At 38.3% G+C, this 13,884-nt stretch overlaps 1 protein-coding gene across 1 annotated transcript in view; it reads right to left on the bottom strand.

Moving 5' to 3' along the window:
- The window catches only part of LOC107575271 (uncharacterized), an 18,943-nt gene extending 6,809 nt beyond the window's left edge, over positions 1-12,134 (bottom strand). The window contains exons 1-8 of the mRNA XM_016261679.1: positions 11,882-12,134; positions 9,870-10,221; positions 8,189-9,797; positions 7,248-7,625; positions 5,443-5,844; positions 2,738-3,169; positions 1,818-2,060; positions 1,430-1,687 (exon numbers count right to left, since the gene is read on the bottom strand). Coding sequence (XP_016117165.1) covers positions 1,430-1,687; positions 1,818-2,060; positions 2,738-3,169; positions 5,443-5,844; positions 7,248-7,625; positions 8,189-9,797; positions 9,870-10,203 — 3,656 coding nt within the window. The 5' untranslated portion in view covers positions 10,204-10,221; positions 11,882-12,134. The remainder of the gene's footprint in view (positions 1-1,429; positions 1,688-1,817; positions 2,061-2,737; positions 3,170-5,442; positions 5,845-7,247; positions 7,626-8,188; positions 9,798-9,869; positions 10,222-11,881) is intronic.
- Positions 12,135-13,884: the final 1,750 nt, after the last annotated feature.

Here is a 13,884-nt window from a genome sequence, read left to right as displayed (position 1 = left end):
TAACATCAGCAACAGCAGCCTGTCAACACTGAACACAGACGAACACTAGATCAGGACAGATTCTGTAACATCAGTAACAGCAGCATGTCAGCACTGAACACAGACGAACACTAGATCAGGACAGATTCAGGTAACATCAGTAGCAGCAGCCTGTCAACACTGAACACAGACGAACACTAGATCAGGACAGATTCTGTAACATCAGCAACAGCAGCCTGTCAACACTGAACACAGATGAACACTAGATCAGGACAGATTCTGTAACATCAGCAACAGCAGCCTGTCAACATCAGTAACAGCCTTAAAGCAGCTTTAGAAAATTTTAACTATTTAGGGCCAGTTTTACTAAACGGCAAATTAGCGTAAGAGCGCAATTCCAAAACAGCGCAGATGGGCGTGGAAATTTCTGTGGGTGATTTACTAACAATGCGTAAATTAAAGAACACAGACACATCATCTCATTTACATATTGACCAACGCAATATACCAAGTGCAGCGCAAATTAGAGCAGTCGCAAATAAAGAAATAAAGAAGCCACAGTACGCTGGGTTGCAAGAAGTTTTGATAGACCTGGAATTGCGTGACTTCTAGTTGAGGATTTCAAGTCGTCTTTTATTTTCCTGAAGCAAATTAAAAAATAACATGTCTTGGCAAACGATATGTTCGGATAATGCGTTTAATACGTGTGGAAAAATTCCTCTCCCTTCCACCCTTTTCTCTGCTGTGCCTCCTCATGGCAACAATAATTGCAGTCATTTCAAGCGCAAAGCAGTTTAAGACATGCTTTTTTTCGGTGTTAAATAATGGTGCAAATACCAGTCATTTGAGGAGCACAAACGTTAGAAAATGTCATTGCGTGATTCATTTGAATACTCTCCACCCATAAATTTTGCCTCTGAAAAGGAAACATTAACATCTAGAAGGCTTGCCACATTAACGTTCAGAGAGCTCCTACAAATGCATATTCAATAAGGTCAGGCACAAAAATAACTGTGTCCACACATTTTCAGCGCCAATTCTTCACTGCACATCTTTAGTTAAACTTGACAGTACTATTTTAACGGCAAAAGACAGCTGGCGCTGTTTGTAAAACTGATCCTAGTATGAATGGGAATCTTACGGAATTATATTATTCTGAAGGCTCTTAATGATTCTAGATGTGATAATGGTTTCCTTCATAATTACATTTTTCAGAACTTTTGAGATAGAAAGTAAAACAGAGCTCCCATAAATGCAAACCAATAAGTGACCTAAAATTATTATTAAAATACTACTAATAAAACAATATGCCTTTAATAAGTTAAAACATAATTCAATGCTACTTCAAGGCTTGTAGTAGACATCACCCAGAAAGCTACTGAATGAAACACACAGACAGACCTGAGACAGAGAAACAGAATAATAGAGCTAGAGAGAAAAGCAGTGAGACCTGAGGTGGGAGAGATGTGTGAAGAGAGGCAGAATGCTCTGCAGCTCTTCCTCTGGTATGGAGGTCCAGAGAAGGTTGAGTGAAGCCGCAGTGCAGTGCTGCAGTGTGAAGTGCAGGGCCGCACAGTCAACAGAGTCCAGATCTCTGCTCTGCAGGTTAATGTAGTTCTTCACTGAACTCAACAGACTGGACACAAACCCAGCAGAGCCGGACTCATAGATCTCTCTGATTGCACACAGCATGAAGGCAGAGCTCATCCTGTACAGACATATTTTTCATTATTTAATCATTGTACATTTTTTATCATACTATTCAGTTTGTTTTTATGTGCAAAAATGAAAAGCAATACATTTTACATGCATATTTTGTGAAAACAATAATTGTCTACCGTTTAAACTTAATCCGGTTCAGGAATGGCAGAATTTCTCTAATGTTGACCTGAATGTTGCTCTTTCTGAGGTTCACAGTGATTTGCTGAATTCTGTGCTGCAGGAAATAATGTAGCTCTTCCCAGCTCAAGGAACAGGAAGTCAGATCCCCGCCCACTTTCTGCAGGAAGCTTTGAGTTAGTTCCTCTTCCTGAGCTTCATAGACACATTCAACAAGCTTCTGGAGAGTCACTTTGGACAGTCTACACACACACACAAAGAGTTCATTATATTTATATATTGTTATTGTAGATATAAAATCAAACACTTGAAATGTGTCCTACAGTCAGACCTGAGAGTCACTGCTCCCTGGTGACACAGTAGGACAGACACAGAAACAGACTGAATCTTGTGTCCAATCAAGTTCAAACACTGGACAGTCCAGAATCTCAGAAGGATGGCCAAGCTGCTCAGGACTCTGGACAGATTCCTCTCTGACTGCTGTTCCTCATTCAGATCAAGTGTGATCTCATTAACAGTGATGGGAGCTGGAACCTTCATAGACCTCAATGCCTGCACAAAAAACGGAATCGCCCCCCCCCCCCACCCCAAAAGCCATAAACCTAGGGGAAACACTGAGTTGAATGGATTATGGGGACTGAAGTGTACAGTTCAATGGCCTGTATTATAATACACAGCAAGGCAAGACAAGGCAAGACAGGGCAGGGCAGAGATGGGCTGGATACAGCGGGGAACACCAAAATACGCAGGGAGAACACGCGGACACATTAGATGACAGTCAGACACAGAAGAGAGAACTGAAGGACACAAACTACAAGGATAATGAGGGAGGACAGGTGAGGTAAATGAACAGCCTGAGGACTCCAAAGCCACACTTAAAGACAAGAAAATATATGAGTGTCACAAAACAAAGACCAACCTCAGCTGTGAGATGTGTTGCAGACACTGAAGGAAACTCATCACTTCACTCTCTTCCTCTGAACATCCTCTCAGATATACTGGTTTCTTCTCTGTCTGGAGCTTCAGCACTTCCAGGAGGACGGAGCTCTTTCTCTCTGAGAGATCTATGAACCATTCATCAGGTGACTGGAAAACTGGCTGTAATGCTGGAAGATAACTCCTGCCTGTTTGAGTCTCATAGTTCTTCACATGAGAGCACAGATCCAGCAGGAAATCATTCTGATCATAACCATCTTCATCAAAAGGGAAGGTTTTGTAGCTGCACACAGATGACAGCAGAGTCGAGAATCTTGTTCCTGCATCTTTGTCAGTTTCTACTGCAGCAACACAGAGATTCAGCAGGAATCTTACTGCAGATGTCCTTTCTTCTTCATCATCAATGAACCAAAACCTGATAATATACAATCATGAACCAAACACTTCATTCATTTGAGTCAATTTTCATAAATATACTACTGTACATAGTTCAACAAAAAATTATCTAATTTGATCATGTTTTAGCTGAAATGCGGTGCTATATGGATGTCATTTGTGCAAAGTCTACAGGTAATCAGGAGGAGAGGATGGGGATTTTCTTGGAGGTACCCAGTAGAGATGTGCTTGATAAGACAATGTATCTCTACAGGTATTTGACGATACGGGTATCGAGCTGTTTCTGTGTTGATATCGCAGCACGCAGCAGTGGACCGCACTTAATGTGAAGACAAGAACAGCGTTTAAAACGGAGTGGAAAAGTGCAAGGGTCCTAAAAAATATGAATAGAGTATAATATATAGGCTACAACTAGGTTCAATCTGGCCGCAGAGGAATACAACTGAGTTGCCTGATATAAAGAGATGTAATCCCCGAAACAGAGCTTCACACTTGCTCAATACAGAATTATCTGATAAATGTGTTACTAATTTTTGTCAATTTAGAAACCATGTGCACACACACGCTCTCTCTCTGCTGAGAATAAAAGCACTGGGTTTCTGAAAACACTGGGAAGCTTGCAGTTTAGCGATATCCACTTATATTCTATTCTCAGAAAAGAGGAATTCATCAAGTGTTCATTTACGAGAGAGAGAGAGAAAGAGAAATACAGTGATCCAGCAGGAAATCACAGTCATAAAATATGTAACTCCATTCATAATGAGATGCTAACAGTTTCAGCATCTGCTCTCCTGTCTGTGTCTCAATCTCTGCTGCTTTAATGAAGAGTCTCAGAAGAAATTTTCTCAGAACACTTTTACTCAGATTAGATAATCTGTAACAAAATGGAAATGAGAAATGTGAATAAACAGAGAAAATCACAGAACTTATTACAGCTATGATGTGATTAAATAATGCAAAATAACAATAAACAGTGTTTTGTTTCTGGCTGTCAGCTCACATTAAACACTTTTAAAATAGACTTTAAATGTCAATAATGAATTTACAGTTTCGATAACTGTACAAACCTTAAATAACGGCATCAGATACAACACAGACTTACATTGAACTCAAGTCTTCTTATTGAAGGGACAGTAAAAGAGGAAGTTTCATGAGACCCAGCAAAGCAGAAGTGCCACATTTGAATGAGGTCATTAAATAATGCTTAATTTTAATCTAAAGTGGGATAAACTGACACAATCAGTATTCAATATAACCTTATTCAATAGATTCACGTAAATACTTAAATCGTACTCAGTTTTAAAGTCACTTTTATCTTCATAAATGTATCTTTACTGCTTGTAATATAGCATTTTTCATATACATGTGTGTCAAATTGTGTTGCGAATTAAAAAAAAAAAAGTGAATTGCACAGAAAACACATCTATACTGGCCATTATAACAAGAGGTATAAAACTAATCTTGTATTTTACATAAATATTGTGACTGAATAATAATAATATAATATAAATGACTAAAACACTGCACACTGATGCGTTTCAGTCTTCCTCAGAGTGTGTCATCAGTGTGCAGTGTTTTAGTCATTTGTAATGCTTCTATTGTAATGCTCATAATGGGAATAAAGGCTTTTTAACTTATTTTTGGACCAGAAGAAGTGCCTTGGATTCCTTCCTTGTAATAGTTGCTTCAAACTCAACCAAAGAGCACCTTCTGGGATTACTTCAGGTCCTTCCAGCAAGCAGCACTTCAAGATGTCTCTCTGTATTTCTTTATACTCGAGTCCAAGTTCAAACTTAAACTCTATGAACTGCTCCACTGTGAACGTACAGAGCTGTATGAACCACTGCCAGCTGTAAAGCAAACAGGAATGTTTGTCCGAACTCAACTAGTTTTGTGAGAGAACGCAAATATCTTTGTGAGAGGATGCAATAGTTTTGCAAGCGAATGCAAATATATTTTCGAGAGAACACAAAAGTTATGCGAGCGCAAAAGTTATTTCTCGGGGAAACGTAAAAGTTATAACACTTTTTTTGTGCAGTAGCTGCATCCATGAATAACAGACATATCTCTATCACATACTCTTTAAAAACACCTGAACAATGAGGTGCTTTAGCCGTTGACACAGAAATGAGATCAGATGTAGTGAATGGTCAGAATGCATCACTCTATAGCTAACACTGAAACAAAACACAGCCCCTAATCTAAAGACACTCATTAAGACCAGAAAACATGTTCCAGCTTATGCAGAAATCATATTTCACAATAACTGTAAGTAGCCAGAGATTTTCTCACATCAGGTGTGAGATGTGTTGCAGACACTGAAGGACACTCTTCACTTCACTCTCTTCCTCTGAATATCCACTCAGATATACTATTTTCTTCTTTGTCTGGAGCTTCAGCACTTCCAGGAGGACGGAGCTCTTTCTCTGTGAGAGATCTATGAACCATTCATCAGGTGACTGGAAAACTGGCTGTAATGCTGGAAGATAACTCCTGCCTGTTTGAGTCTCATAGTTCTTCACATGAGAGCACAGATCCAGCAGGAAATCACAGTCATAAAATATGTAACTCCATTCATAATGAGATGCTAACAGTTTCAGCATCTGCTCTCCTGTCTGTGTCTCAATCTCTGCTGCTTTAATGAAGAGTCTCAGAAGAAATTTTCTCAGAACACTTTTACTCAGATTAGATAATCTGTAACAAAATGGAAATGAGAAATGTGAATAAACAGAGAAAATCACAGAACTTATTACAGCTATGATGTGATTAAATAACGCAAAATAACAATAAACAGTGTTTTGTTTCTGGCTGTCAGCTCACATTAAACACTTTTAAAATAGACTTTAAATGTCAATAATGAATTTACAGTTTTGATAACTGTACAAACCTTAAATAACGGCATCAGATACAACACAGACTTACATTGAACTCAAGTCTTCTTATTGAAGGGACAGTAAAAGAGGAAGTTTCATGAGACCCACAAAGCAGAAGTGACACATTTGAATGAGGTCATTAAATAATGCTTAATTTTAATCTAAAGTGGGATAAACTGACACAATCAGTATTCAATATAACCTTATTCAATAGATCCACGTAAATACTTAAATCGTACTCAGTTTTAAAGTCACTTTTATCTTCATAAATGTATCTTTACTGCTTGTAATATAGCATTTTTCATATACATGTGTGTCGAATTGTGTTGCGAATTTAAAAAAAAAAAGAAGTGAATTGCACAGAAAACACATCTATACTGGCCATTATAACAAGAGGTATAAAACTAATCTTGTATTTTACATAAATATTGTGACTGAATAATAATAATATAATATAATATAAATGACTAAAACACTGCACACTGATGCGTTTCAGTCTTCCTCAGAGTGTGTCATCAGTGTGCAGTGTTTTAGTCATTTGTAATGCTTCTATTGTAATGCTCATAATGGGAATAAAGGCTTTTTAACTTATTTTTGGACCAGAAGAAGTGCCTTGGATTCCTTTCTTGTAATAGTTGCTTCAAACTCAACCAAAGAGCACCTTCTGGGATTACTTCAGGTCCTTTCAGCAAGCAGCACTTCAAGATGTGTCTCTGTATTTCTTTATACTCGAGTCCAAGTTCAAACTTAAACTCTATGAACTGCTGCACTGTGAACGTACAGAGCTGTATAGTACACAGGAATGTTTGTCCGAACTCAACTAGTTTTGTGAGAGAACGCAAATATCTTTGTGAGAGGATGCAATAGTTTTGCAAGCGAATGCAAATATATTTACGAGAGAACACAAAAGTTATGTGAGCGCAAAAGTTATTTCTCGGGGGAAACGTAAAAGTTATAACACTTTTTTTGTGCAGTAACTGCATCCTTGAATAACAGACATATCTATATTACTCTTTAAACACACCTGAACAATGAGGTGCTTTAGCCGTTGACACAGAAATGAGATCAGATGTAGTGAATGGTCAGAATGCATCACTCTATAGCTAACACTGAAACAAAACACAGCCCCTAATCTAAAGACACTCATTAAGACCAGAAAACATGTTCCAGCTTATGCAGAAATCATATTTCACAATAACTGTAAGATGCCAGAGATTTTCTCACCTCAGCTGTGAGATGTGTTGCAGACACTGAAGGAAACTCTTCACTTCACTCTCTTCCTCTGAACATCCTCTCAGATTTACTGGTTTCTTCTTTCTCTGGAGCTTCAGCACTTCCAGGAGGACGGAGCTCTTTCTCTCTGAGAGATCTATGATCCAGACATCAGGTGACTGGAAAACTGACTGTAATGCTGGAAGATAACCCCTGCCTGTTTGATTCTCATAGTTCTTCACATGAGAGTAAAGATCCAGCAGAGCATTGTTTTTTTCTGGCTTGTATTGTCCTCTCACCTCAAAATGTTTGCAGTCACAATGAGATGATTTATGGAAGAATTCTACAAAGAAGGTGATTTGCTTCAGTGGATCTTTACAAGTGTTTAACCTGCAACAAAGAAATCAAGCATAAGAGCATGTACTGATTGACCTGATTTTTTTTTTTTAGGATTATGCCCACCAGACAATGCTAAGATATTTCTAGGGGGTATGGATGCTAATTGCAGCTGTTCATTTAACAGGGTAACTCACAGATATGAGTCTTAAAATGCAGATTTTTCAAAGTTAATCAAAGATGCCCCTTCTCAACAATGATATTGTGGTCAAACAAACAAAATGCATTTGAATAGTTACAAAAAACATATCAAATCACTCAAAAGTCAGAACATTATTTTGTACATATAGTGTTGCTATAATGTGTTTCTATGCTTTGTGTCTTGCTTCAGCATGAATTTTCATTAGGTTTAGAACAAATAACTTAGCAAAATGCTAACTTATTTCTACATACAGCATATTAGTTACTAAGCTAAATACAACAGAGACTCACACAGCACCCTCTGTAACTATAACTCACTGATCTGCCTACATTCACACAAGATGAGAGAGACAGACTGACACACGGGAGTAAATAGAGGCTTATTTGAGATGAGCAAAATGTGCAGAACCAATTACAGCCAGATGCATGCATGCACTTCCATCATGTTCATTCCCACATCAGCTACGGTACAGTCCTCCAGATTCAGATAAACCTCTTTATCTCTGGATTGACCGATCACGTAAGACAAAGCACAGCACTGATGAGGATCAAGATCCACTTCTGGTTCAAGCTGATGGTCCATCTGCTCCAGGAACATTAAACAGGCTTTAGGAGACTGGAGCTCATACAAGCATAGACACACATACAGAAGATCAAACTCTTCACTCTGAGGTTGAAGAAACGTGTCTAAACGCTTCTCAATGAACCAGTCAGATGTTTTCTTTATCTGATCCTCTGGGAAGAGACACTTGAGGAGACTGGTGTTGTGTTCACTCAGAAGTCCACATAAGAAAGGAAGAACATGTCTCATGTGTTTATGCTCCTCAGTCTGACAGAGCTGTAGGACGTTCTCAATTTCATCTGGATGTCCAAGAAGCCACAAAGCCGAGAAGAATTCCTGCATTGTGTTGTGGAGAAACGCACAGTATGTCGTTGCAGAAGATACTGAGTCTTGTAGTGTGATGTTTTTCAGAAAAGCATGACAAACGTTTTTCTTATCACAGCTATTAAAGTTTAGGGTTTTCTTCATAGTTGCACTGAATGCAGTTTTCATTAGAGGATGAATCTGATCTTCGATCTCTCTCAGGATTTCATCTATTTCCTCAATTTTTTTTTCTCCATGCGTCATCACAGTAAGACGGAAAATGTGGATGTACATCTTTGTGACTGTGAGTGTATGGTTGTTTACGGTGAAATTTTTAAATGAAATGGAGGCGGCAACCATAAATGCATACATTGGCACGTGACTAAGACTGAACAGCTCTTGATTCTTCAAGATGACTTCTAGAAGAACAGGATTATGACCCAACATCTTCTGATAGTAAGTGTTGATAGACTCTTCACTGAATCCTTGGACATACACTGTCCGTGTCGGCCAGTCAGAGAAAAGTGGATCCTCTTCCTCCTCTGATCTGCATGTGATCACAATCTTGGCATTGGGCAGGAGCTCGTGCTTCATTATCTTCCACAAGATGGATTTTTTCCCCAAATTCGTCACACAATCAAACACAATGACAACATTCTCAGAGTTTTCCTCAATATCTTGGAACACTTCTTTTCTGTATTTTTCCATTGGTTTTATATACACATCAAACAAAAGAGCTTCCAAGCTGGCAGTGCTAGAACTGTGGGCCAAAACACTTTCATCAAAGTAAAACATGTAGTCTATCTGTCTGTCATCCTTCTCTGCCCAAAGTCGCAGCATTTCCTGGACAACGGTAGTCTTTCCTACTCCAGGTTTGCCGATGATGAGGATGTTCTTGTCCTGCCATCTCAGGAGGTCCTCAGGTGACAGTGCTTGTTCCTCGTTAGGAATGTAAGCTCTCAGCTTCTTGGGCCGTAGCTTTTTGCATTTTTTGTTTTTCAATTTTATTTTGCATTGAGGAGTTTTTACCGCAGAGTCGGTCTCTAAAACCAGAGGTATAAAACTGAAGTTTACTTGTGTCTTCTCCAGATATTTAAAGAAACTTTTCTCCTTTGCTTTGTCTTTGAGCTGTTTCTGGTAGTTTTTACAAGGCTTTGTACCTAAAATAGCAAGACGAGCATTAAAAATGGTAAAATGTGTATATTCCACCAAAATGTTATTTTTCTACCAACCAAATAAATAGCTGGGTGCTGCATCTTCATCTCTGAAGGGAGAACAGCTGATCCAGTAGTGCAAACCAGGATCTAATGTCCTCTTCTTAGTGACATCCAGAATCTTGAGTAATTCATAACTGGCCTCATCACCTTTGTTAATAACCCAATCCAATATACATCTGGCTTTCTCAAACTCTGAGCTCTCGGCTTTGAGATCATTGAGGTTATAGACATTGAAAACCTTCTTCTGATAAAGACTCTCAATGATCAGAGGAAGGTTTTTCATGCCAGTCACCAGGTTTTTCCTGGTGTTTCTGAGGTACTCTTTAGCAGATCGCTGTGCAGACGCCATGCTGCAGGAATTTCAAACCTGAAGGAAAAGACATATGTTTAAGCAGATTCCCATCATGCATTTAAATTATATTTAGTATTTCACACTTAATATTTTACACTTTTCAGATGTGAACAAAAGAGTCACTAGCCTAAATCCACCATACAGAGGTAGGTACACAAAATAAACATTATGAATATACAGTGGGGCAAAAAAGTATTTAGTCAGCCACCAATTGTGCAAGTTCTCCCACTTAAAAAGATGAGAGAGGCCTGTAATTTTCATCATCTCTCATAGTTGAGGTATACCTATGATGAAAATTACAGGCCTCTCTCATCTTTTTAAGTGGGAGAACTTGCACAATTGGTGGCTGACTAAATACTTTTTTTCCCCACTGTAAATAAAGCTGCATAGTCTGCCCTGGTGGTGGTGGTGTTGGGTGTGGAATAGAAACCATCAAAGAGTTTGTAATGGGTTTTACTGTTTATAATGGGAATCATCTTGGTTTTATTAGAAACTGTAATGGTTTTACTGGTTATAATGGGAATCATCTTGGTTTTATTAGAAACTGTAATGGTTTTACTGTTTATAATGGGAATCATCTTGGCTTTAATAGAAACTGTAATGGTTTTACTGGTTATAATGGGAATCATCTTGGTTTTATTAGAAACTACTGGTAATTGTTAAACTTTTATTGGTGGCTTGTTAAAACCACTTTAATTATGGAGGACCAAACCTGCAGAAATTAAAAATAAATAAATAAATAACAGGAAAATAAATACATACATGATAAAAACAAATATAGTTCACTTGAAATAAAACTTAATCCTGAATTTGTTTTTATTTCTCTTTTCATTTATGTAGTATTTTCTGTCTTTATTTGTAATGTATTATGTACTTATTATTTCATTTAAGTTTAGAATTATTTTATTTAGGTTATGCATTTATTAATTCATTTATTTTTAAAATGTATTTATTCATGCATTTATTGATTTTTTTTTTATATTTATTAATTCCCCCCCATGTAATTATTTCCAGATTTATTTATTTTTACTATATTTGTTTTTATCAAGTCATTTATTTCTGTCTTTATTTTCGTGTTATTTATTTATTTATAATTTCTGCAGGTTTGGTCTTCCATACTTAATAGAATATGTCCCAAAACACAGAGGAAACTATTTTTTAATGGTTTTAAAAGTTGATGGTTTGATAATGTGTTTAATGGTATTAGTAGTGGAAACCATTAGCATTTATGTGATGGTTTCTATCGTTTCTTTCAGCAGGGCGATTGTTTTCTTTTGTTATTTAATTGTATAAACTCAGATTTCACATTCACAACGACTTCGAACCCGGAAACTCCGTTTCCATCCGGGTTCCCCGTGAAACACTGAATGCAACCAAAACGAAACTAAAGCAAGCTGTTCATAACTGCAGTCAAAGTGTTTATAACTACACTCACGAATAAAACAGACAATGAACGATACACGCCGCGGCTATTAACGATGAACTTGGGGGAAAACACAAACAAAAACAAACAAAAACACACACACACACACACACACACACACACACACACGTGTTAGATTAGACTGGCTTCACCTCTAATATAAAAAAAGAACAGATTAAGTTACATTTCAGAGAGATACGTCCCGATTAAAATGCCAGATATGTTAACAATCTGGATTGGACAGAAATGTACCTCCTATGGTCTTCGACTGCTCCCTGTTATTAACACAATAATCCACGAACAGCTTTTCAAATCCAGCCGCTGCTTTTAAACCAGAGCCACAGCGCGCGTTTCCTCCTGCTGACCAGTCGACTTCCTGTAGTCTCCACCAGGATTAATACAAATACAGCCCATTCAAGTCCATCAAAAAGTTGACCTTCTTCGGCGCACAGATCTTATTCTTCTTCTTTTAAATTTAATGACGGTTGGCAAACTAACTTAAATGGTGCATGTTTGTGGAAGTTTGAGAACTAGAGCCAAAAACAAACACAAAAATACAACGCCAATTATTCCCGCTTTATTTACTACAACTGTATCCTACATTCGATTGATCAGTCTTGTTTCTTTTAAGAAAATAATTAATTCATGAAATATTCTTGATTGCTTTGGGCCATTTCCTAATGTAACGGGGAAAAGAAACTTGTAATGAATTGTGCCAAAATGATTGTTCATATTGCAAAATAATTCTAAGATATTAATTGAATAGAATGTATTAAGTGCATCAAAAAGAAAGGGATATGGGGACACCTACAGGTGACTAAGGTAACCTATTAGTGGAGTCGGCCATTTTCTCCTCAGTCGCATGAAAGCTGTTGAGGAGAATGTAAACGTGATGAGTGAGCTCAGCCTACGTCTTGGTGTTGTCCTTTCCGGATGGGTTAAAAGAAAGAACCAGAAAGCGGGGTTACAATGGTGCCGTGATTCCCGTTTGTGATCAACGCAAAGCCAATCTCCGGGGGGGGACGACAAGGCCTACAGCGAAGAGAAGCGTGGACATCGCGTGCTTCATTCGGTCGAGTGGACTGCGGTTGCCAGATTCTCCAGTTAAAGACACTTTTTTTCGGGGGACTTTCGAAAGAGAAAAACGTCGCACTACAGATAAGTGAATAGAAGGCTTTTTGATTAATCTGACTTTTGAGTTTAGCTCAGAACATTCTGAGTATTTTACATTTGAAAACATGGCTGAGGGTGGTGCAGATAATTCTTTTCTTGGGATTGGACGGGGGAAATATCTGATGCAGTTTTCTGATAACAAGCCAGGGTTGGGTGAATTTGACTGTAAGACTGACATTCATGCTGGTAATGGGAGAAATTATATGGCTCATGATGTACATAAGACTCTCCCTCTTACTTCTACTCCGAAGCCATGTAATGTGGAAAGTTCTAGTGATCAAGGCGTCAGTGAATTAGGTGCTTTAGTTAAAGAATTGGGCCGACAAATTGGTGACTCAGTCACAGCCAAACTTTTGTCAGGGGGTGAATTTGCCAGAACCAATAATGGTAGTAACACCACAGGCTCTCAGTGTGCTAATCTTGATTTGTCACAGTTGAATGTCGTTCTGAAATCAGATGAAAAAGTCCCATCAGTGTTTAGGGGGGATGGTTTAGGTAGACATGACATTCAAGAATGGGTTGAGATGATGCAAGTTTACCTGCAGAAGAGAAATGTCAAAATTACCGAACAGGCTGATGAGATTATTAGTCATCTAATGGGCAGGGCTAAAGACATTGTGAAAGTAGCCCTACGCAGCAACCCTGCGCTTGACTGCACAAATCACCCTGAGATTATATACAGCATACTTAAGCAACACTTCAGTGAAGTGTCCTGCTCCAGCATGCCACTCGCAGACTTTTACAGCACATTGCCCAAACACGGCGAAAATCCTGTTGACTACTGGCTTCGCCTTAATAAAGCAGCAGATATAGCTGACGAGTGTCTCAGAGGGCAGGGCAGAAGAATGGACAATTTAAATTCTGAAGTTGCAATGATGTTTGTGAGAAATTGCCCAGACCCTGATCTAGCACGCACTTTTAAAGTACGGCCGTTAGAATGCTGGACTGCAAAAGATGTCCAGGAGCTTTTAGATAGTTTCCAACGTGAGCTTAAGCTAAGATCAAACACCAACGCCTACCCAGTCAGCCAAAATGCACACACGACCATGCAGAGCTGTGGAAATTCTAATGTTGTTTCTGAG

This window comes from Sinocyclocheilus grahami, unplaced genomic scaffold, assembly GCF_001515645.1.
Source record: "Sinocyclocheilus grahami isolate Dianchi unplaced genomic scaffold, SAMN03320097.WGS_v1.1 scaffold2542.1, whole genome shotgun sequence".
NCBI lineage: Eukaryota > Metazoa > Chordata > Actinopteri > Cypriniformes > Cyprinidae > Sinocyclocheilus > Sinocyclocheilus grahami.
This window is presented reverse-complemented; position numbering and strand designations above follow the sequence as displayed.